The 23,320-nt window shown below is 45.3% G+C and overlaps 6 protein-coding genes across 6 annotated transcripts; 3 read left to right on the top strand and 3 right to left on the bottom strand.

Moving 5' to 3' along the window:
• Positions 1-3,750: 3,750 nt before the first annotated feature.
• Positions 3,751-6,208, bottom strand: LOC9637548. Its single transcript, XM_024662178.1, has 8 exons — positions 5,679-6,208; positions 5,560-5,618; positions 4,828-5,495; positions 4,649-4,757; positions 4,447-4,600; positions 4,318-4,385; positions 4,156-4,259; positions 3,751-4,100 (listed from the first exon to the last, which is right to left on the bottom strand). Exons 1-8 carry the CDS (start codon positions 5,804-5,806, stop codon positions 3,840-3,842), a joined length of 1,551 nt encoding a protein of 516 aa, XP_024517946.1. The 5' UTR covers positions 5,807-6,208; the 3' UTR covers positions 3,751-3,839.
• A 488-nt stretch (positions 6,209-6,696) lies between these two features.
• Positions 6,697-8,499, top strand: LOC9637547 (pentatricopeptide repeat-containing protein At4g02750). Its single transcript, XM_024662186.1, has one exon. The coding sequence runs from the start codon at positions 6,697-6,699 to the stop codon at positions 8,497-8,499; it is 1,803 nt and encodes a 600-aa protein (XP_024517954.1).
• Positions 8,411-11,760, top strand: LOC9637546 (endo-1,4-beta-xylanase A). The gene is made up of 8 exons (XM_024662177.1): positions 8,411-8,523; positions 8,620-8,713; positions 8,764-9,118; positions 9,168-9,345; positions 9,395-9,723; positions 9,776-9,953; positions 10,001-10,537; positions 10,594-11,760. Exons 2-8 carry the CDS (start codon positions 8,671-8,673, stop codon positions 11,686-11,688), a joined length of 2,715 nt encoding a protein of 904 aa, XP_024517945.1. The 5' UTR covers positions 8,411-8,523; positions 8,620-8,670; the 3' UTR covers positions 11,689-11,760.
• Positions 11,761-15,259: 3,499 nt separating this feature from the next.
• On the bottom strand, positions 15,260-15,908 carry LOC9637545 (EG45-like domain containing protein). Its single transcript, XM_002988317.2, has 2 exons — positions 15,754-15,908; positions 15,260-15,684 (listed from the first exon to the last, which is right to left on the bottom strand). Exons 1-2 carry the CDS (start codon positions 15,875-15,877, stop codon positions 15,416-15,418), a joined length of 393 nt encoding a protein of 130 aa, XP_002988363.1. The 5' UTR covers positions 15,878-15,908; the 3' UTR covers positions 15,260-15,415.
• Positions 15,909-20,115: 4,207 nt separating this feature from the next.
• LOC9636857 (EG45-like domain containing protein) lies at positions 20,116-20,689 on the top strand. Its single transcript, XM_002988368.2, has 2 exons — positions 20,116-20,266; positions 20,327-20,689. Exons 1-2 carry the CDS (start codon positions 20,143-20,145, stop codon positions 20,593-20,595), a joined length of 393 nt encoding a protein of 130 aa, XP_002988414.1. The 5' UTR covers positions 20,116-20,142; the 3' UTR covers positions 20,596-20,689.
• A 611-nt stretch (positions 20,690-21,300) lies between these two features.
• Positions 21,301-23,308, bottom strand: LOC9637543 (3-isopropylmalate dehydrogenase). Its single transcript, XM_002988316.3, has 11 exons — positions 23,069-23,308; positions 22,886-23,015; positions 22,697-22,808; positions 22,563-22,638; positions 22,406-22,494; positions 22,274-22,360; positions 22,105-22,221; positions 21,940-22,047; positions 21,827-21,880; positions 21,623-21,775; positions 21,301-21,561 (listed from the first exon to the last, which is right to left on the bottom strand). Exons 1-11 carry the CDS (start codon positions 23,277-23,279, stop codon positions 21,487-21,489), a joined length of 1,212 nt encoding a protein of 403 aa, XP_002988362.1. The 5' UTR covers positions 23,280-23,308; the 3' UTR covers positions 21,301-21,486.
• Positions 23,309-23,320: the final 12 nt, after the last annotated feature.

The raw sequence follows: 23,320 nt of genomic DNA, 5'->3' as shown, positions 1-23,320 counted from the left end.
TCTTTTGCAGTTTTGATCCAATCTGGAGAGCAGTCTTAAACGACTGGAAGCAGCCATGCGTCTGGATTGGAGTAGCGTGCGACAGCTCCAGTTCCTCGGTTAGAGGACTCAATCTCTCTGGCATGTGCTTGCACGGACAGGAAAATATATATAGTTTCTCGCTTTATATTTTGTAGAAAACGTTTACATTGAGTCAAGCTCGTGAGGCAAGTCACTAGATGGACCAAACGCCCAGCGCCGAAATCGACGAGAATTCATCAGAGAAGAGCCATTCAGCTCCTGCAAAACGAATAAAGGACAGAGAAAGCTTCCAAGAGGAGTCCTCGATCGATGGAAGAGAAAATCTCGTGGAGCGCATCAGCGTACTATGCCAGTGGCAGTGTTTCGTTGTACTAAAGTCAAGGGCATCCAGGAAAATCCTTGAAAGATCCAAAAAGACTGGGATCAAGCAAGGTCTTAGAGAGAATGCAAGGATTTTGATCATGTTGGGGAACTAATGTCTAGCGGACCTTGTTTAAAGCCACACAAAATACCAAATCGAATCCTTATCTAGTGTTTGCTTGGATCGGGAATGGCTTCAACACCAGATTTGAAGCTTCCAGCTTCAACGACCTCGGAGGATGGCGGCGCCGCCAAGCTTTCGGTTTAGGGTTTATTAGGGTTTAGGGTTTATTACCTTAGTTCACCCGAGAAATATAGTTTTTGAAAATGTTATTTAGTGGAGCTTATCTTTTTAGTTTTTGGTTTTCTTTTTAATTAATAATTAGCAGTTCTGTTTATATAAAACTAAAAGTTAAATTGTTTTCAATTTACAATATTACCAAATTTGATGTGACTTGCAATCGGAAATCCTAGGAGGTCTAGTCATAACATTTGTTTAACAGATTCTTGGCTTTTGGTATGTGCTCAAGATTGGTGATTTTCATTCTAAAGATATTAACTTTAATCAATAGAGCTTATGCCAAAGTCTTTCTATAAGCTCCCTAATTATCTTATAACTCAAAATAGCCATCAATCTCTTTTTTTACCTTTAGCCTCAAGAAGTTTAAAATTCACCATAATGCTTATGTGGTTCCTTCCTATAATCTTATATTAATTTTTGATATTTTACGGTTGTGTAAGTAACTTACACCACATTTCAAGGATCATATATATATGTTGGTTTTTTTAGGTAAGTGAAATGAATATCTACAGATTTTATATTTAATAAAATTTATTTGGGAAAATGTAGTTATAAAAATCTTTATAAGTCTTTTTTTTAATATAAGTTATATTAGAAAAGTACAAAAAGCTTAGTTTTATTTAAAAAATTCTAAAATGATATATTAATTATATAAATAATATTATGAAATTCCAGAAAATAAAATTATATTATTAACAATTTTCATTACTACTACTACCACTAATATTATAATTATTATTATTTATACATAATAGTATCTAGTCAATTTATGTTAAGAATTTTTTTTTATTAATAGTACTTGATATTCATAAAAGATAATTAGAAATTATTGCTAAAAATTACCTATAGAAAATCATTTTATAAAAAAACAATGTAAAATAATAAATAATGATTAGTATTAAACATAGATATTTAGAATTTTTTTGTGTAGGCTATATTTATTTCACTATTATGTTTTAAAACTAAATTTTCTTGATTTTCTAAAGGTAAAGCATAGTTAAATGTTTTTTTTGGATGAATAAATATCCAATTTTAAGTTTTTATACAATTAAATTACAAAAAATATAAAATAAATTTTATAAAATTTAAAAAGAGCTAAATCATTGTATAAATCACTTTTATAAAAAAATTGAATAAATAATTAAAGAAATAACTTTTATACTTATAATATATAAAAGTAGAATCTGAATGATTTATTAATGTATATCATATTAAATATTAAGGAGTTTCTTTGTAAAAACAAATTAAAAATATTATATTTAAAATAACTAAGATATTTTAATATTTTTTTAAACCATGTGTAATATTCATTCTTTTAATATCTTTTATAGCTAAGCATGTAATTTTTCATTTAATAAGTACTTTAATATTTTTTAATGAAGTACGTGCTTATATTGAATTTGTATAAGTTGCAAAATAAAAATATCTTAAGTGAACTTTCTTAATTAAATTATATATAGCTGTAATAATAATATCTTTTGGCTGTTAATAATTATTTTTTCTAAATTAAAGCATGTTAGTTGTGTTAAAAAAGATAAATATAAAAAATAAAATTCTAGAAATTTTGATATATTTATAATATTTCATCTTTATGTTTATAATTTAAAAAATTTTAAATTAAAATTTTAAATTTAGTTTATTTTATATTCATATTAAATCATAAATAATTTAATAAAAACTAAATAATAAATTTATCAAAATATTATTACAAATTAAATTAAATTTTTATTAGTTAATAAAGCCAAAAGTTTCATAAAAGATATACTTATGAGTAAAAACTACTAGAATGAACTTTTCTTGAATTTTTTCCCATTCATGTAATTTTGGGAGTAATAGTTTGCATTTTAAAAAATTTATATGCCATAAATTAAGTGTTATTACCATATTTTTATATTTACTGAAAAGTATATTCGCTACTACTTGGCACTGTGAAATCAAATCTTAAACCTTTACTCATGGAATTTACACTCAAAGCTTTTTATGCATATGGATGAGTATTTAGGACCATATCTTAATTAGATTTTAGATTAGCTTGAGATTGGATTAAATTAATTTTAGAGCCTTTATAAAAGTATAGTGTGTAACACAAATCATAAAAGGTGAAAGAAAAAGCTCTAGTCCTAAATTTAATAATTATGTATGGGTTAAGATAGTTAATAATTGTTTGAGCACACTATTTAATATTTACACTCTTCTAACTCTTACAAGAAAGTAGTTACCAACAATTTGAGATCAAGAACATTTGCAGTTCTCTAACTGTGTTCAAGATGCAACTTTTGTCTAATGCATCGATCAAAGAGGACATCCTAACCATGAAGGTGGAAGTGTACTTTTGTTTGCTCATGCTAGCATTTTTCCATGAAGAAAACATGGAGTTTGCCGTGAAACCATCAAATAGCACAGCTCACTGCCCCACTATCGCGTTAGATCCTATCAAGGTTTGCTCAGATCTTTGTCGTCTTGAGCATCATTGTTCTTTGCAGAGCTTCCACTGCAACTGATTGGTGTTCTTCAGAAGGCCAGTATCATTGACGATCTCACTGACAACACAGGATGATGCTCACATCTTCTGTAGAAGATCCCAGGTATTGCCTTAAATCTCTCCATTCTTCTTCAAGAGCTCCTGGTTTGAGATTTAAGCAGCGAGATTGCAAGAAGACGGTGTAGTACATTGTTCTTGTCAAGTCTTTGGTGTGTAAGATCTTGTCTATCTACACAGAGGCTCGAGAGATTTGCGGGAGAAGCACCCTTGCCGGACGCCACACTCATAAACGTCTTGAATTCTCTTGGCAAACCATGGGAGGTAACAAACACGAAAGAGCCTCGTCATGGACTGCTAATCAATCTCCACCACCTATGATTGAAGCTCAACCAATGCCTTGGACGCTCAAAAAATCGAGTTTTACATTGAGGCGCTCGAAGCAAAGCATGGATTTTGTGCTGTCCTCGCGATTTAACCTGGCCTTCTCCACTGCGGAAAAAGCAAGAAGATGGTTTGGCATTGTGATTGGAATGGTTACTGGAGTAAAGAAACTAAAAGGAAGAACAAAAGAAGCTCTAGAGAAAGATTGTGTCAACCAAGTGTTTACATTTATATGATCACTCAAAATCGAGTTCTTCTTTGCGTTCTTTACAACTCAAAAGTGTGACTTATCATCTACTTCCTCTTGGCTCTCGAAGAGCTGGCTTTGTTTCGAGGGGGCAGTACTCTCTTGGTGGGGTTGGCTTCGCTCCCCCTGCTCGCTGGAGGAGCTCTTCTCGTGTAAGGCTTCCTCGGGGGCTGCTCGTCGTCCAATCCATCCGCCAGCCTCTTTGGCCGCTCGCGTTTGCGCTTCCCATCCAATACCACCGGCGTAACTTCAACAAACTTCTTCTCGGGAATCACCTGAGATGGCTTTGAGACCGGTTGCTTCCTGACCTGGTCAGAGAGAAATACGTGAACAAGAGATGAAAACCAAAGCAAGCCATGGTACCTTCTTTCCGCCTTCTTTTGGAGCCCAAAGAATCCATTCCCCGTTTTTCCAGACAAGGGACGGGCGTAAGTGGCTTATCTTAGCCACACCAATGTCTCCCTCTCCTGTTGAAAGCACAGCGTCTCCCTGATAAGCATGACGACAGAGATAATACGATGGTACCTGGGAAAAACAGCGTCACTTGCTTTTGGTTCTCGCTGTTAATACCCTCTACTATTCCTTCCCACCACCTGAAGTTTCCGACACCACAGTGTAAGAGAGAACCATGGAAGAGAAACTTTAAAAACCCACCCGTCATTCATCCAAGCATCAACATGATCTCCAACTGAAAAGTTGTTCCTTTTCAGCGGGAGATCAGCCGACGTCACGGGATGAGCCAGCCGGATTTTTGGGGCGTCGTTCATCAAATCGCAAGAGGACACCCATTCTTGCAGCATAGTTTGTCCTGACAAATAATTCAGGAAAAGAACAAAGATAAATTTTTTTTTCTTACCATCTTCATGGAGAAGATCGGTGTAGACAACCTGCACTTTGTCTTTCCGAACTGTCCGAACCTTCCCCGAGAACCAAACTCCGTGAAGTCCGTCTTCGTCCGAAATAACCTGAATGGATTGATTAAGTTGATTAGAATTCCCTTCCCTCGATCGAGAAACCGAAAACAAGCATACGAACCTCAACCATAGCTCCTTGCACAATCTCTTTCCAATGCCGCCTTAGCCCTTCCTCCACGTTCGAGATTTTGCTGGTTTCAGCATCATCAATCTCCATTGACTCGGCCTTTTCGTCCGTCAAGTCCCCTGGATCTCTGGACGTGTTGTCCTCGGAAGCTTTGCAATGAGCTTCTTCTTCTTCTTCTTCTTCTTCGTCTTCTCCTTCCTCTGTGCCTTCTTCTTCTTGCCTGCCCCCCTTCTTCTTGCCAGCAGTCGGAGGAAGATCGCTCATCGCTTTGATGGCAGAAGCTGCTAGCTGCTCGAGCTCTGTGTCCGCTTCTTCTCCACCTTGCTTCTCCTCCTCCTCCTCCTCACTATTGCTCTGAGTTTCAGTAGCATCCGTGATGACTTGCTGCACGACGACGACATCCGAATCCAGATCCGATATGTTCTTCTGCTTCACACTTTTCTTCCTGCTAGAGTTGGCCGTCGCAGCTTTGGAGGCCTTGCGTTTGATAGCAGGCTTCGGGGCTTTCGTCTTCGCTGGAGGAGCCGGAGATGGTGCTGCCGATGCTGCCTTGCTTTTGCTCGGTTTCTTTGCTCGAGCACTATTGAACGAAGCAGCTTGCCAGATTTTCTCCCATGCACTCCTCCCCAGATTCCCTTCGTGAAAATCCTCCACACTACTTCCTGTGTCATAACTACAGCTTAAGAAACTTAAAAGCTCTATCGAGAACGAGAAGAGCAAACTCACCCGTGGATATGTCCGCGAAGCACAAGCTCATCAAAGTTTCCTCGGGAGCGAGCTCCCGGCTGAGGAGACACGAGAGAGAGAGTTTTAGAAAGAGGGAAGAAAAGATGGAAGAAACTTACACGATGGAGCCATAGACAATTATCTGCGCACGTAGCTGGACTTGCTGCGCTTCGCTGAAAGGATTGAATCGTCCAATCACCACCTCCGGCGGGACGGGAAGAAATCCGCAACAAGAGGACGGCTCCATCGCGATGAATTAGCAGTCATTGATCGATCGATCGATCGATCGATCGCTCAATCGCTACCTCCTCCCTAGGAAATTTCCCTTTCTCTCTTTCCCTTTTGTCCACTACTACGAGAACCTACTGTGTTACCTCGATCGATCCGGCGCGATCGATCACTCAACTGCGGCGATTGGCCGAGGACGGGGCAGCGCCGCCGCGCAAGAATTTGTCCAGCTCCACGAAGGCAATGTAGCCCACCGCCATGAGCGCAGCGGCAGCGGCCACCACCGCCGCCACCAGCGTCGCGGATGCCGCCGCAGCTGCCACCACCGCGCACAACCCCAGGATTGGCCCTTCGATGTTGGGCGCCATTGCCTCCTCACAAACAAGGGCTCCTCCTCTCCTCCACCTTGTTCTTCATTCTTCTTGAACCCTAGGTAGACCCAGGTAGATAGAAGTAAAAAAATTCCAGGGCTCTCTCTAGAGAGCGCTTCTTCCTCCGCCATCGATCGTTATGCTTGCATTGGGATGGAAAGATCTTTCGGCCGCGATGAAAGATCTTCGCTGGGAAATTTCGAGCTAGCAGTGGATATTTCAATGGGCAGCGTCGCGGCATTGGATCGCCGGCAGCAGCATCGCATGAAAGATCTTCGCTGGAAAATCTTCGCGATTCTAGAAATTCCAGGGGGAAGGATCGATCGTCGGAAGAGCTCTAGATGCTTGCGGCCGCGATGACAGATCTAAACTGGGAAATTTCGAGCTAGCACTGGATATGTCGATCGGCAGGGGGCACAGATGCTTAGATTGCGCCGCAGCATCGCGGCATTGGAACGCCGGCAGCAGCATCGCATGGCCGCGGTGAAAGATCTTCGCTGGAAAATTTCGAGCTAGCACTGGATATTTCGGGACATAGATGCTTAGATCGCGCAGCAGCGTCGCCGGATTGGATCGCCGGCAGCAGCAGCAGCAGGTCCTCAAGGAAGATCTCGCAAGACTGGTGCGATCTTGCGACACTGCTGAGGAGGTGAGGGAAATCCATGCCAAGATCGCGAGCGGCGCCTTTGCCAGGAGCCGATTCCTGGCCAATGTCGTGGTGCAAATGTATGGGCAGTGTGGGAGCGTGGATGATGCGCGGAGGGTGTTTGAGGCCATCCCGGAGCCCAACGTCTTCTCCTGGAACGTGATGCTCCAGAGCTATGTGCTTGCCGGGAGGATCCAGGATGCCCGGGCGATTTTTGAGAGAATGGCTGATCTCAGGGACATTGTGTCATGGACTACGATGATCAGCGCCTATGCCGACAGTGGCGAGATGGATTCTGTGCGTGATCTCTTCGAGACGATGCCTCAGAGGGATTTGGCTTCCTGGAATGCCGTTCTCGCAGCAAATGCGGAGAATGGGGATATGGGTGGAACGAACGAGTTGTTCCAAAGGATGCCCGAGTGGAACGTCAAGTCGTGGAACATCATGATCTCGAGCTATAGCTCGCATTTTCGGATCGATGAAGCGAGAAAGATCTTCGACAATATGAGCCAGAGGGACATCGTTTCGTGGACAACGATGGTTCTTGCATATGCCCAGATAGGGGATCACGAGAAATGTCGCGAGATCATCCAATCCATGCCGGAATTCAGCATCGTGTCGTGCAACGCTCTGATAGCCGCTCACGCAGAGATCGAAGACGTGGCTGGCGCGAAGAAGATCTTCGACGCCATGATCGAGCGCGACTGTTCTTCGTGGAACTCGATGATCTCCGCGTATGCCCAGCTCGGGGATGTGGAAGAGGCCAAGAAGTTCTTGGACGAGATGCCCAAGCACAACTCTCTCTCGTGGGCCGCGCTGTTCCAGGCCTACGCTCACAGCCGGGAACGAATCCAGGAAGCCAAGGTGTTCTTCGACGAGATCCCAGAGGGAAGCGTGGTTATATGGACGTCGATGCTCCAGCTCCTTGCCGAGAGCCGGCGACTGGAAGAAGCCAAGGCGATGTTCGATCGAATGCCTTCGGTGGACGTTGTGGCGAGCACTGCGATGATCTACGCTTACGCAGCCAGCGGCTTCGTGGCGGAATCGAGAGCCCAGTTCGAGCAAATGCCGGTGAGAGACACGGTCGCTTGGAACACGATGCTGTCCGGGTATGCCCACAACGGGTATATGGCTCAAGCCGAGGCAGTGTTTGAGCGTCTCCCACAGCCAAGCGCAGTGTCATGGACCTCGATCATTGCCGCAAATGCCCACTCTCGGATCATCGGCAGTGGTAGTAGCAGCAGGAGCTATCCAAGACGAGCTCTCCAGTTCTTCCAGCGGATGCTTCTCCAGGGAGTGGACACGGACGAGCCGACGCTGAGGAACGTCTTGGTGGCGTCCACTCACGTCGGGACGCTGAGCGTAGGACTCGGCTGCTTCAGAGGGATGCTCCATGATCACGGCGTGGATCACTCGCTCTTCCACTACTGCTGCATTGTCAACATCCTGGGACGGGCAGGACAGCTGAGAAACGCGCAGGATCTCGTGGAGGGCATGCCGTTCTCCGCGGACGCTACTGCGTGGGGGATCCTGCTAAGTTGCTGCGCGATTCATGGGGATCTGGAGAGGGCTGCGGTAGCGGCCGAGCGAGTTCTCGAGTTTGACAGGAGAGAGGCTGGAGCGTACGTGTCGCTAGCCAACATTTACTACACTATGCGAGAACAAGAGCAAAGCAGCACAGTGTCGTCATCATAGGGCTTCTTGCGAGTTGCTGGCCGGGTAAGTCTCTCGATTCCGATGCTTGGTTTGCATCTGAAGTTTTGGCTGCATCCTCTTGTGAGTTTCTCTGATGAGTCGATGGTCATGGTTTTGCAGGCTCCAATTGGTGCTCGGCGACGAATCAAGATCCGCCATTGCTGTGGTGGCATGAGGAGTTTTCTAGCTTCCAAGCTGAAGCGGCAGCCAGAAGGTAAGATCCAAGACCATCGTGACTGTTCTTGAAAAAATTGTCTTTTGTAGGTGCTGGAGCTGCAGGAGCTGCGGGAGCTATGAGGGACGAGGACATTATCATCAATGGAAACTTCGACAGTGGATTAGAGGGCTGGAGGGCCTCGTATGGATGCAAAGTTTCGCTCTGTGATCCGAACGCGCTACAAGGGATCCAGCCTCGCGGCGGTGAGTTTGTGGCTGTTGTGTCGGGGAGGACGCAAGGGTGGCAAGGGATTGAGCAGGATATCAGTGAACGGGTTAAGCCAGGCATCAAGTATGAAGTTCTTGCGTTCGTCAGTGTGGCTGGAGTTTCCGAAGCGGATGTTCTTGCTACCGCGAAACTGGAAAAGAAGGATTCTGATACGAAATATATGCAGCTTGGGAGGTAATTTGCTCTGATCTTTTCCCTGACAAAGTTTGAGTTTTCATTGCAGAGCAAGAGCTTCAAGAGGCACTTGGACAAGAATACAAGGACCGCTGCTTCTAAACGAAAGTTTTGACAAAGTTTTGGTGTACTTGGAAGGACCGCCTGCTGGAATTGATATTTTAGTCGACAGCGTGAGCATCACCACACAAAGTTCTGGCATAGTGCCTGGGAAACAGGATTGCTCGGTGCGCTACTTTTTAGATTTCTTGAGCTCAAACATTGTTTTTTATGCAGGACGTGCCCGACACTTCCCCCAGTGATTCGGTCATAAAGAATGCTTGCTTTTCTCGGGGTTTGCAAGGGTGGTCTGCAAGATCGTGTACACTTACACTGGATGATCCTCATGTCTCCCCCTGCACAGGATATCACTTTGCAATAGCATCGAATCGAACACAGACATGGCACGGAATCGAGCAAGACGTAACGGGACGCTTGTCTGCGAACATCATGTATGATGTGCGAGCTACTGTTCGCATCCGTGGAGGCCTTTCACGAGCGGAAGTTCTAGCGACTTTGTACATTCGAAAGTCCAACATGCAAGAGCAATACATGACCATCGGAAGGTATGTTTGCAACTTCGTTGGGTTTCGGTGTGCTTATATTGTCCTTTCCTAGGACAACTGCTTCAGCCGAAAGCTGGTCGAGTTTGCAAGGCTGCTTTACCATCCATAGCATGCCGAAACGAGCTGTGATTTTCCTTGAGGGTCCGGCACCTGGTGTTGATATTCTGGTTGATTCATTCTCTGTGTGTCCAGCAAAGAAACCCGAGCCAAGCCCTCCGCCGTCTTTCCAGGTGATCAGAATACTTAACTGTTTCTTACTGGTGAAAACTTGTTGCAGAATCCCATGTTCGGCATCAATATTGTAGAGAACTCGGATCTCCACAAGGGACTGTCGAGCTGGTTTTCAATGGGATCATGCTCTCTCCGTGTTGCAACTGGTGCACCGAAAATTCTTCCACCGTCCGCAAAGCTGTCTCTGGAGTTCCACCCAGAGTTTAGCGGAAACTTCATCGTTGCAACAAACAGGAAGTTCGGATGGGAAGGTCCTGCTCAAAAACTCACGGAGAGAATCCAGCTCTTTCTTCCTTACCAAGTCTGTGCCTGGGTGCGCATCGGTGGAAGCAGCCAGTATCTTGCGAGAGTGAATGTGGCTCTCTCCGTGGATGGGCAATGGATGAGCGGTGGCGAAGTAGAAGCAAGCTCGAGCTCCTGGACAGAAGTAGCGGGTTCTTTCCGGCTTGAGAAGAAGCCTTCGGAAGTCATGGTTTACGTTCAGGGTCCTGACGCAGGTCTTGATATCATGGTGGCAAACCTCCGGATTTTTTCAGTGAATCGCAGTGATCAATACGCCGCTCTGAAGAAGCAAGCTGACCAGGTACTAGGAAACTCAACTGGAAGCTTTCAGATCTTATTTCTTTGTGCTCGATACAGGTTAGGAAACGCGACGTGGTGCTTCGAATCAAAAGCGATAATCCTCTACGCCTACAAGTCAAGCAAATATCCTCGAGCTTCGCGCTGGGAGCTTGCATCAACCGCATCAATCTGGAAAACGCCAAGTACGTGGACTACTTCCTCAAGACTTTCAACTACACGGTGTTTGAGAACGAGATGAAGTGGGGATGGACAGAGCCTGAGCAGGGAAAGCTCAACTTCAGAGAAGCGGACGAGCTCTGCAAGTTCTGTGCCGATCACAAGCTCCCTGTCCGAGGCCACTGCGTGTTCTGGGAGGTGGAGCACTGCGTCCAAGGCTGGTTGAAGAAACTTAGCAAGGAGAAGCTCCAAGCAGCAGTGGAGAGCCGCATAGAAAAGCTGGTGTCGCGATACCGGGGCAAGTTCCAGCACTACGACGTGAACAACGAGATGCTACACGGGGATTTCTACAAGAGCAGGCTGGGTGACGAGGTCCACGCCAACATGTTCAAGCAAATCCATCGTCTGGATCCCTCGGCCAGGCTCTTCGTCAATGACTACCACGTCGAAGATGGTCGAGAGGCGAACTCCTCGGCTCGGAGATACGTCCAGCAAATCGACAGTTTGATCGCGCAAGGTGCTCCAGTCGGTGGTATCGGCGTCCAAGGCCATGTCGACGTTCCCGTGGGGCCGATTCTTCGCGGCTCGCTGGACGAGCTCGCGATGCTGGGACTTCCAATCTGGCTCACGGAGGTGGACGTGTCTTCGAGCAACGAGCACGTCCGAGCGGACGACTTGGAGGCAGTGCTGCGCGAAGCGTTCGCTCATCCGGCGGTGGAGGGAGTGGTGCTGTGGGGATTCTGGCAGGGGTGCTGTAGATCGGATGGCCACCTTGTGGAGGTGGATGGGACGCTGAACGAAGCTGGGAAGAGGCTGGAAGCTCTGAGAGGAGAGTGGCGGACGGAGCTCTCTGGCTCCACGGACAAGGAAGGGAAGTTTGCGTTTCGCGGCTACTGTGGAAGTTACAAGGCCTTGGTCGAGAAGAGCGGTGGACAGAAAGTGGAAGTGAGCTTCGATGTGAGCCAAGATACGAACACCATAGAGTTACGCCTGTGATCGCAAATCTTTGGAGTGCAAAGTTGTGAGCAGTTCGATAAATTCAATAAAAAATAAAAGTTTATACAAAAACTCTAATAACTATGCTTAAACACCTTCTGCTTTGCTGTCTATCAGGTAAGCATTTGTTAAATTTTGATTTTGTGCTGATTTTAAAATTGATGAATTTACAGGTTTGCCAATCTACGTGGAAACCGCTTATTTCAAAGCTCTTCCAGCAATAAGATTCTATACGCAAGCAGCATCATGTTCATGAATTATTCTGGCTTCGCAGAGTTTGATATCGTTTTGAACTTTCATTCCTCAACTATAATAAAATCACGTGACGTCACGATAATCTTCACCAAACACTCTCTTAAACACTCGTTCCATACATCCATGGCTAGAAGGTCTCTCCTGGAATACAGTGTACTTTCAATTCAATATGAAGTGTAATAACTATGCTTAAAACTATTAATTACCGCTGATTTGTTTTAATCTAATGGCATTATAGCTACCAAATAGAACACCACACACACACCACGAATTGCAGAATTTGATATCGTTTTGAACTTTCATTCCTCGACTATATATAATCACATGACGATTATCTTCCCCATCAAACACCCGTTCACAATTATTTTCAACATCAAACACTCGTTCGTGATTATCCTGTTCCATACATCCATGGCTTCTACCAAAGCCTTTGCTGCTTTCTTCATTGCCACCACGCTGCTCTTGGCATTTGCGGAGCCAAGCCTAGGAATCGCAAGCAAAGCCACTTTCTACAACCAATACAAGCGTAAAAACTTAAGCTTTCACGAATTCATCATGCACAGTAACACCTAAAAATGTTTTTCTCTGATCCACCAGCATCAGCTTGCTATGGCTATGGTTCTCTTCCATCAGATTATAGCTTTGCAGCAGCGGCTCCATCTATTTACAGCAATGGAGCCGCTTGCGGACGCTACTACTGCGTGAAATGCACGAGCAATGGCTGCAGGAACAGCAATGTTATCCGCGTGAAGATCGTGGATCTTTGCCCGGGCTGCCCAGGTGCCTTTGATCTCTCCCAGCAGGCATTTGCAAGAATTGCAAATCCAGATGCCGGTGTCATCAACATCGACTACTACCAGTAAGAATGATAAGGAATCTTTTGTTGGTGATGCTATAATCTCTTAACTATTATAGGTGCTAAGCATTTGGGACGTGATGAAAGGTTTAAGCCGAAGTAAGTACGTATTTCAATGTTGAAAAACTAACCACTCGTATGATATGAATAAGCCTTAATACAAAACAAAGATTTCATGTCGTGTTCAATTGGATAGACTTGATAATATTGTGGCCATCGTTTTCAATTGACTTACTTGATAATCTTACTATTGAGAGAATATTCGTGATTCCCTCTTGGGTCAAGTTGACCCGTCGTGTCTGTTCAGTTCTTATAGTCAATAAGAGAGACGCCCGGCAGGCCCCGGGCGTAGCACCAGCAGCGGCTGGCATTCCAGAGTACATTTGTGATTTCTATCCCGAATATGGTATCGGAGCCTTGAGGGCTTCAGATCCTAGGACGATGGCACTGGCCAAGGAGGAGGCCAGTGAGGATGATGATGAGCCACCAGATGTGGCTGAGAGGTGCCAAGTTTTGGCACTGTGCTGCACTGAGTGCCAAGATAATGGCACTAGCGAGTTGAGCAAGGCCCCGAGGGCTGGCCGAGCAGAGACTGCACTGGAACGCTGAGTGAAGTGCTGGTGTGAAAAGGCGCTGGTAGAGGTGTTGAGAGGAGGCACCGAGCAGAGACAGATTTCTGTCGTGGATACGATAGAGTGCTTGGATGCAGAGGGAGAGTGATCTCAGATTCATGTCATCAAGATTGAGAGGGAGTGTTGAGGTATACACTTTCTATGACATGATCCTAGGTGGCAGGAGTGCCACTTCATTGATCCAGGTGTAGGCTAGAGGCGTGTCTCTTCATCATGTATATATATCTTTGATATTATATATGATTATCCTGAGAGTCATCCACCATGGGAGCTTCCACTCTTCTTCTCTTCATGGTATCGGAGCTATTGCCTTGACAAAGAATCCAAGATTTCATCGCAGGACAAAACATATCCAGGTTCAGTTTCATTTTATTCGTGAACAGGTAGCGGTGAAGAAAGTGGAACTCGTCTACTGTGCTACCACGGAGATGGTGGCAGATATATTCACGAAGGCACTTCCACCAGCAGTGTTTGCGCGACACGTACAAGCTTTGGGCGTGAAGAAAAGAAGTATCACGAGCTCAACTTGAGTGGGAGTATTGAGGGAATATTCGTGATTCCCTCTTGGGTCAAGTTGACCCGTCGTGTCTGTTCAGTTCTTATAGTCAATAAGAGAGACGCCCGGCAGGCCCCGGGCGTAGCGCCAGCAGCGGCTGGCATTCCAGAGTACATTCGTGATTTCTATCCCGAATACTTACGGCTCGTGTCTCAGAGAACGGTAAAACCCTTTTCTACGTAAACTTGAACACGACTCTAGAATGGAGAAACGAGATAACTGATCTTGAGGATAAGTCGTGTTGGAAATCTCATGTCCATTACTCAGAGTTGTTTTTGGTGGCCCGCTGTGAAACTTCAACGTAGAATACATGTCTCTCGAGTATAAAGTCCTCGCACACTCGAGTTACTCGTCTCAAGCAGCCCCAGTGCTTCTTCAAACAGTCTCGCTCATGACTTCTAGCAAAGGATTTGCTGCTCTAGTCATTGTCGCCGCGCTTTTCCTGGCACTCGCGGAGCCAAGCGTGGCCCAGGGAATTTCCAGCAGGGCTACATTCGACACACCTCCATAACTGCATAAGATCTTTGTATAGAAACTCTCACCCGTAATCAAATCTTGATCAACTTCTTCTCTTGCTCCTCATGCAGCGTCGTCTTGCCTTTCCTCTTCCAGCAGATTTCCTGTTCGCACATCTGATTGACAAAACTGTTTTTCCAGATCCTGGCACATTCTTTGCACTAGTGGACTTCAGCCATGGATTGCCCATCCTTGACGCTCCCGTCGACTCTGGTTAAAGCTCTCCATGGAAGTTGTCCAAGCATCACATATTCACATCTCAAAGCACACATTAATCCTGAAGACATTTACCGATCACACTATGGTTCCCACAGGTATTTGCCAGTGGCGTTCTGTTTTCAGTATTTGGCATCCTTTCATAGGCAGATTTTGTGGTGGTGGACTATCAACAGCTTGGCTCCACACCTTTGACGGATTCCATAATCCTTGAATGCGGATGGCATAAGCAGGTGAATGGCATCACCATTTGGAAGCTTGGAAAGATGGACATCTCCAATGGACATTCAAAGGCCACACTCTATAATGCCCATGGCCACTATCTGAATGCACAAGATTCTTCACAAGTCGTCACATCCTCAACTACAAGTCCTTCCCATAAACTGTTGAGTTGAACGAAGATTTTTCATTGCCCAAGATGGAAACTTTTCATTGCAACAGCACTGACATTGAAGTTATCAACCACTTCACGTTTGAGGAACACCTTGCAAACATTGACACTCAGCTGAGGCAACTTCTTTCTCTTCCAGAAAGACTTTGCCATGCAAGATCACTACATACCACGCCATTAAAGCTTGGAAAAGATTTCAAAGCTCTCACGATTGTGTATGGGTAAGAAGGCTAGAATCGAGAACGATTCATCAATCCTCTTGATAAATTATTGTGTATGATTGCTGATCATGATATCAGAGATATTTAGCATGCGTTGTAGTTGACACTGATAACTCCAACAGCTGGGTCTGCAATCCGTGCAAATGCCTCTTGGGAGAGATCAAATGCACCTGGACAGCCCGGGCAAAGATCCACAATCTGCACTCGGATGGTGTTGCCATTCCTGCAGCCATTTCCAGTGCATCTCACGCAGAAAAAGGTCCCACAAGCTGCGCGATTGTTGAAGACTGCCGGAGACGCCGCTGCGAACAGAAAATCTGCTGGGAGAGGATCAAACCCAAAGCAAGAGGACGCTGCACGAGAAGCAACACAAGAAGTTGAAGATTTTCACGAATGAGAGTTTAGAACTGCAAAAATCTTACGCTGGTATGGAGGTGTGTAGAACGTAGCCCTGCTGGAAATTCCCTGGGCCACACTTGGCTCCACGAGTGCCAGGAGAAGCGCGGCGGCAATGACTAGAGCAGCAAATCCTTTGCTAGAAGCCATGATTTGTGTAGCAAGAACGAGAATGTTTGAAGAAGATATGGAGCTGCTTGAGACGAGTGTATTGAAAACTCGGACTTTATACTCAAGAGCTCGCTGGGACGGGAATGCAACGAGTGTTCTACTTTGAAGTTTCACAGCGGAGTTCCTGGGCCACCAAAAAGGACTCTGCGTAATTGACGTGGGATTTTCAACACGTTTTTCCTCAAATCAGTTGTCTCGTTTCTCCGTTCTAGAGGCGTGTTCAAGTTTACGTAGAAAAGAGTTTGCCGCTCTCTGAGTCACGAGCAATACGATTATCATGAAAGTCTATCCAATTCTAAACGATGAAGAGTTTGGGTGCGAAGTTTTCTTATATCTCACTCTAGAAAACTTGGAGTTGTCACGGGCAAGATTATCGAAGTCTATCCATTTGAAAACGACGTGAAAGACTCTTATCTTTGTTTTCATATAATCCTTATGACATCTGTAGAAGTATTCGTTTTGGCCAACTGTTAATTTATGTTGGTTTATGTTAGTTTGTAAAAGTTTAAGCCCCATTTTCCATTAAGTGAAAATTGCATAAAAGCCCCTGGAATTTGTCATATTTGCAAAAGCCTCTGGCTTACTATATCCCATCTGGTTGAAAACCTGGTAGGCATTAAGAATTGCCATTCCCCAAGTTGTTTGGGACTAACAATCTCTTTGAACAATGGCAGTAGACATTCCATCACAATCACAAACACTATAGGTGAGCGTGAAAGCATGGAGATCTTCCTTTCCTCTTGAAGTTCTTAAACTTCATAAGGATATTAAAACTTCAAGGGGCATAATTCAATGAGCTTGTAAAGCTCTTTGTATGGGTAAGATTATGATGGCTTCATCTGAATCCCACACAATCACAGAAAGTTATGGACCTTGGCTTTGCTCATCACTAGTGGACTAACATCTACAGACGGGAAGTCCCTGCATGCTCAGGCTGGGTGTGTGGTGTGGCAAGGGAATTGCCATCGTCTTGGAAATTCTGGATGGATCTGCTGTGAATCACCCGAAGAGCATTCTGTGCTGAGGGTGACAACTCAGTGCCATGGAGGCCCGGGCCTGGATTAAGAGTCAGGCCCTAAGATGCGGCACAAGGAGACAGCTGGTCAAGCAAGTTGATCAACAATCCACAGCGATGTCAATATGATAAGGGCAAGTGCAAGTTACATTGAGAAATTTAAAAGGCTTTCTAAAAATTCATAAGAAATATGTGAAAATCAAAACCATTATTTTAGAAGCATTGGTTTAAAGCAAGGGAAAATTGCATACTCTCAAATGTTTATGACAGTGTTACATACCACATCCGTATTCGTGGTCATTTCAAAGCTCTCGCAATTACAAGTGGGAAGGGAAGATAGAATCGATCAGCCAAAAATGAGATCCTTTGATTTACCAATCCTCTTGATAAATCCGTTTATTGTGTATGATCATGGAAACACGTGCGAGTGAGATATCAGAAGGATATCAGAGACATTTAGCATCAGTTGTAGATGACGCTGATAACTCCAACATCTGGGTTTGCAATTCGTGCAAATGCCTCTTGGGAGAGATCAAAGGCGCCTGGACAGCACGGCCAAACATCCACGATCTGCACTCGGATGGTGTTCCCATCCCTGCAGCCGTTTCCAGTGCATCTCAAGCAGAAGAAGCTCTGAGATTGTTGAACACTGTCGGAGATGCTGCTAACACTATGAGGAGAAGAGGAGATGCCTCTGCCGAGTGGGCAAAGTTCTCCAAAGTCTGTCCGAATCCTGGAAGAGTCCATAAAAGCTTCCAGGGTGACAGGCTTAGAGCAACCTCTAGAACGTGATCAGGTGGTCGAGAGAGCCCTGCCTTCAGTTCCAACACTACGACGTGAACAACGACAGGGTTTCTACAAGAGCAGGCTGGATGACGAGGTTCACGCCAACATGTTCAAGCTCTGGATCCACCGGTCAGGCTCTTCGTCAATGACTACCACGTTGAAGATGGTCGAGAGGCGAGCTCCTCAGCTCAGAGACACGTCCAGCAAATTGAGAGTTCAACCGCGCAAGGTGAAGAGATATGTGGAAGCTATGATGGACAAGGATAGCTTGAATATATTGTCATAGCTAAATATACATGATCAAGATCTAGCGTACACGAGGTGGCACCATGCTCATGTCATAGAAAGCATATATACTTAACACCCTCTTAATCTCAATGACATGAATCCCCTCTGCATCCAATCATTCTCTCATATCCACGACAGGACTCTGTTTCCCTTTCAAAAACTTACAACTCTGATACCATGAAGAGATATGCAGAAGTTACAATGGACAAAGATAGACATGATCAAGAAACACACCTCTAGCCTACACCTGGATCAGTGAGGTGGCACTACTGCTATTTAAGCTCATGTCATAGAGAGTGTATATACTCAACACAAGGTGCTCCAGTCAGTGGTATCTGAGTCCAAGGTCATGTCTACATTCCCGTGGGGATGATTCTTTGTGGCTTGCTGAACGTGTCTTCAAGCAACGAGCACGTCCGAGCGGACGACTTGGAGGCTGTGCTGCGCGAAGCGTTTGCACATCCAGCGGTGGAGGGAGTGGTGCTGTGGGGATTCTGGCAGGATGTTGTGAATGAAGCTGGGAAGAGGCTGTGGCAGACGGAGCTCTCTGGCTCCACAGACAAGGAAGGGAAGTTTCACACTAAGCTACAAGGCCTTGGTCGAGAAGAGTGGTGGAAAGAAAGTGGAAGTGAGCTTCGATGTGAGCCAAGATACAAACAAATCTTTGTACAAGTTCGAATCCTGACCCTAACTTCAATAAAAAAATTCTAATAACTACATTTAATTACAGCTTATTTATTTTTAATCTAATGGTTTTGCTCGCATTATTGAAGTTTGGTGTTGATGGTTACACGGAATTTTACGGCTTTCAAATAAGCTCTTCCAGCAATAAGATTCTATACGCATCCAGCATCATGTTCTAGTCTTGAATTATTCTGGCATCGCAGAATTTGATATCGTTTTGAACTTTCATTCCTCAACTATAATATAATCACATGAGGATTATCTTCATCATCAAGCACTCGTTCACGATAAGCTTCAACATCAAACAGTCTCTTGAACACTCGTTCTACTTTCAATTCATTATGAAGTATTCAACTTGAGATAGGTTTGCCAAGGGCTTTGAAATAAGATCTTTTCTTGAATTGCAGAATTTAACTTTTACACATCTAATCACATGACGATTATCTTCCCCATCGCACGATTATTTTCAACATCAAACACTCGTTCGTGATTATCCTGTTCCATACATCCATGGCTTCTACCAAAGCCTTTGCTGCTTTCTTCATTGCCACCACGCTGCTCTTGGCGGAGCCAAGCCTAGGAATCGCAAGCAAAGCCACTTTCTACAACCAATACAAGCGTAAACTTAAGCTTTCACGAATTCATCATGCACAGTAACACCTAAAAATGTTTTTCTCTGATCCACCAGCATCAGCTTGCTATGGCTATGGTTCTCTTCCATCAGATTATAGCTTTGCAGCAGCGGCTCCATCTATTTACAGCAATGGAGCCGCTTGCGGACGCTACTACTGCGTGAAATGCACGAGCAATGGCTGCAGGAACAGCAATGTTATCCGCTTGAAGATCGTGGATCTTTGCCCGGGCTGCCCGGGTGCCTTTGATCTCTCCCAGCAGGCATTTGCATGAACAACATCGACTACTACCAGTAAGAATGATAAAAGAAATCTATGTTGGTGATGTTATAATCTCTCTTATCATAGGTGCTAGCCGTATTTCTCTGGAAAGAAGTGTTGAAAAAACTAAACGCTAGAACTTATGAATAAGATTAAAAAAGAGTCTTCCACGTCATGTTCAATTGTCTTCATAGACTTCGAGAGTCATAGGGCTCGTGGCACCTTGGACATGTAAGAAACTTCGCCACCCAAACTCTTCATCGTCTAGAATTGGATAGACTTTCTTGATGATCGTATGGCTCGTGACTCAGAGAACGGCAAAACTCTTTTCTACGTAAACTTAAACACGTCTCCAGAACGGACAACTGATCTTGAGGAAAACTGAGATGAGCCGTGAGGAAATCTGAGATGAGCCGTGTTGAAAATCCCACGTCAATCACCAGAGTCGTTTTTGGTGGTCCAGGAACTCCGCTGTGAAACTTCAAGGTAGAACACTTTTTGCATTCCCGTCCCAGCGATCTCTTGAGTATAAAGTCTGAGTTTTCAATACAAGCATTCTCACTCTTGCTACACGAATCATGGCTTCTAGCAAAGGATTTGCTGCTCTAGTCATTGCCTCCGCACTTCTCCTGGCACTCGTGGTGCCAAGCATGGCCCAGGGAATTTCCAGCAGGGCTACGTTCTACACACCTCCATACCAGCGTAAGATCTTTGCAGTTCTAAACTCTCATTCGTGAAAATCTCGATCAACTTCTCGTGCAGCGTCGGCTTGCTTTGGGTTTAATCCTCTCCCAGCAGATTTTCTGTTCGCAGCGGCGTCTCCGGCAGTCTACAACAATGGCGCAGCTTGCGGGACCTTTTTCTGCGTGAGATGCACTGGAAATGGCTGCAGGAATGGCGACACCATCCGAGTGCAGATCGTGGATCTTTGCCCGGGCTGTCCAGGCGCCTTTGATCTCTCCCAAGAGGCATTTGCACGGATTGCAGACCCAGCTGTTGGAGTTATCAGTGTCAACTACAACGCATGCTAGATATGCTCCAAAGCACTATCGCTGCCCTAAAGAAGAACTACAATGATCCATGATCACAATAAAAGGATTTATCAAGAAGATTGACATCTTGTTATTTCTTTCTCGATTCCAGCCTTCTTACCCATACACAATCGTGAGAGCTTTGAAATCTCTACCAAGCTTTAATGGCGTGGTACGTAGCGAGCTTGCATGGCAAAGTCTGGGACGTGGAGTTTAGAGGCTTCAAGAGAAAAAAATGGCACCATTGCGGTCACTGTTCTTTCCCAAAGTCGGTCTTTAGCGCTTCTTGGTCGAGTATAAATACGCAATGCGTACGCACGCGTTTCTCGACAAGTTCCATGTCGCATTTGCATTTCCTCCATGATGGCTTCTACTGCCAAAGCCTTCGCTGCTCTTGCCATTGCCACCGTAGTGTTCATGGCAATCCTCGAGCCAAGCCTGGGAATTCTTAGCACAGCTATGCACCACAAACAAAAAGAGTGTAAGAAGATAACTGGAACTTTTCACTATACCAGTAGGATGATGAGCTCTCTCTTTCGTCTCGCAATAGGCCTGCTACGAGAACGGCGATCTTCCATCAGATTTTATGTTTGCAGCGGCATCGCCAGGGATCTATAACATTAAAGCCGCATGTGGACACTTCTACTCCACCAAATGTATTGGTAATGGCTGCTGTCCAGGAGAGCTTTTGATACCCAGAAGGCATTCGGAAGAATCGCAGGAGTCATCGATATCGACTACTCCGCGTGAGCACTTCGATATTCTTTTCGCTGTCTTGTTTGTGGATCATCCATAACAAAAATAAGTACGAAGTTTTGAGTTTTCTCATACCTGCCTGAGAATCAAAACCTGAATCATAGCTACCAGTCTCTCAAAATTTGGAACTCTTGGCTATAGCGCGGCGGCTACAGGCGCTTGCAGTGCCCGCATAACTTCCTCCCCCATTTGCTTGCATCCGACGAGTGTCTGTGTACGCAGGAGAAGGAAAAAATGACTAGGAGTTTTGCTTGATCAACGAAGGACGTACCTTTCCCTCGGACAAGAGGTCCCCCGTTCGGAACCCCCTGTCCAGTGTTGCTAAGACTGCTGCTTCAATGCGTTCCGCGGCCTTTTTCTCGCCCAGGCCATACTTGAGAAGCATGGCAACGCTGAGAATTTGCGCTAAAGGATTGGCCTTGTTCTGCGAGAAAGTAAATTGGAAATTCTAGAAAAGCCAAATGAGAGAAAGTACCTGGCCAGCAATATCTGGAGCTGATCCATGAACTGGCTCAAAGAGACCCGGCCCCTGCAACAAACAAAATTCTGTCTTAACATAAGGACGTCTTAAATTTTTTGGAAACAAACCGATTGGCCAATGCTGGCTGATGGAAGCATGCCTATACTACCCGTTAGCATAGACGCTTCATCAGAAAGAATGTCACCAAATATGTTGTTTGTCACAATCGTATCGAACTGCAAATGAAAACAATTAAGATCATAGGACTTGAAAACTAGAACTTTGAGCATTACCTGTTTCGGGTTTCTAATAAGCTGCATTGCAGCATTGTCGACGTACATGTGAGAGAGCTCCACATCGGGATACTCCTTCGCGATCTCTATGACACGCTCTCGCCAAAATTGTGACGCCTACACCAAATGCACCAGTGAGCTACGCATGGCAAATAACATGAAAGTTTACCTCCAGCACGTTAGCCTTGTCGACCGAGCAGAGCTTCCCAGTTCTCTTACGGGCAGTCTCAAAACCAACGCGAGCTATGCGATCAATCTATAAAAAACAAGCTCATCAGAAGAACAAAACTTACAGACGAACCTCGGGTGCCGAATACACTTCCGTATTATAGCCAGTTCTATCGCCATTTTTGTTGGTGCCGAATCCTTTAGGCTCACCAAAATAGATCCCTGGCCGCGATCCAAAGTAGAAGGTAAGTGCAACAAAGAATATAAACGAAAGAAAGAAAGAGCTGTACCGCCAGTTAGTTCTCGAACAACCATGACATCCACTCCCTCCGCTACTTCGCGTTTTAAAGTGGAGCTTTCGACCAACTTGACACAAAAGTTGCAAAGAGTCGTGAGAGAAGAATCCCATCAACAGCAATTTTACCTGTGAGAACACAGTAGCTGGCCGAAGATTGGCAAAAACTCCGAGACCAGAACGGAGTCCCAGAAGTCCACGCTCGGGCCTCAAATGTGGCTCGTTGTTATCCCATTTATACCTGCAAATCTCCCAAGAGATAGCAAAAAGTTATGGCTGGAAAGGATGAAAGAAGAGAGAAAATTTTCTCATTCTTACCCGCCTATAGCCGCAAGGAGCACTGCATCCGAATCCTTGCACGCCACAAGAGTTTCTTCCGGGAGCGGTGTTCCAGCAGCGTCGATCGCAGCGCCTCCAACGAGCTTCGTGGTAAAATGGAAGTTGATACCTGGAACCACAATGCTGGCGCTCACATTTCCTCAAGAAAAGCCACAGCATTACCTTCCTGTGAGCCGATGGATCGCATCACATCCAGCGCCACGCTCATAATCTCCGGCCCGATCCCATCGCCCGGAAGAACAGTAATCTTGTAGCTCCTGGACGCGCTCGCTGTGGCGGTGCATCGCACAACCGGCCCGCAGCTCCGCTGCCTCGGCGCCGCAGCGGCGGCGTTGAAGATCGAGCGCGGAGAAGCGAGAGAATGCATGGCCATAGCTAGAACCCTAATTCTGCCACGTGTACGGCCAGATAGCG

This window comes from Selaginella moellendorffii, unplaced genomic scaffold (assembly GCF_000143415.4).
Source record: "Selaginella moellendorffii unplaced genomic scaffold, v1.0 SELMOscaffold_88, whole genome shotgun sequence".
Taxonomy (NCBI): Eukaryota; Viridiplantae; Streptophyta; class Lycopodiopsida; order Selaginellales; family Selaginellaceae; genus Selaginella; species Selaginella moellendorffii.
Note: the sequence above shows the minus strand (reverse complement) of the source record. Positions and strands in the feature narration are given on the sequence as shown.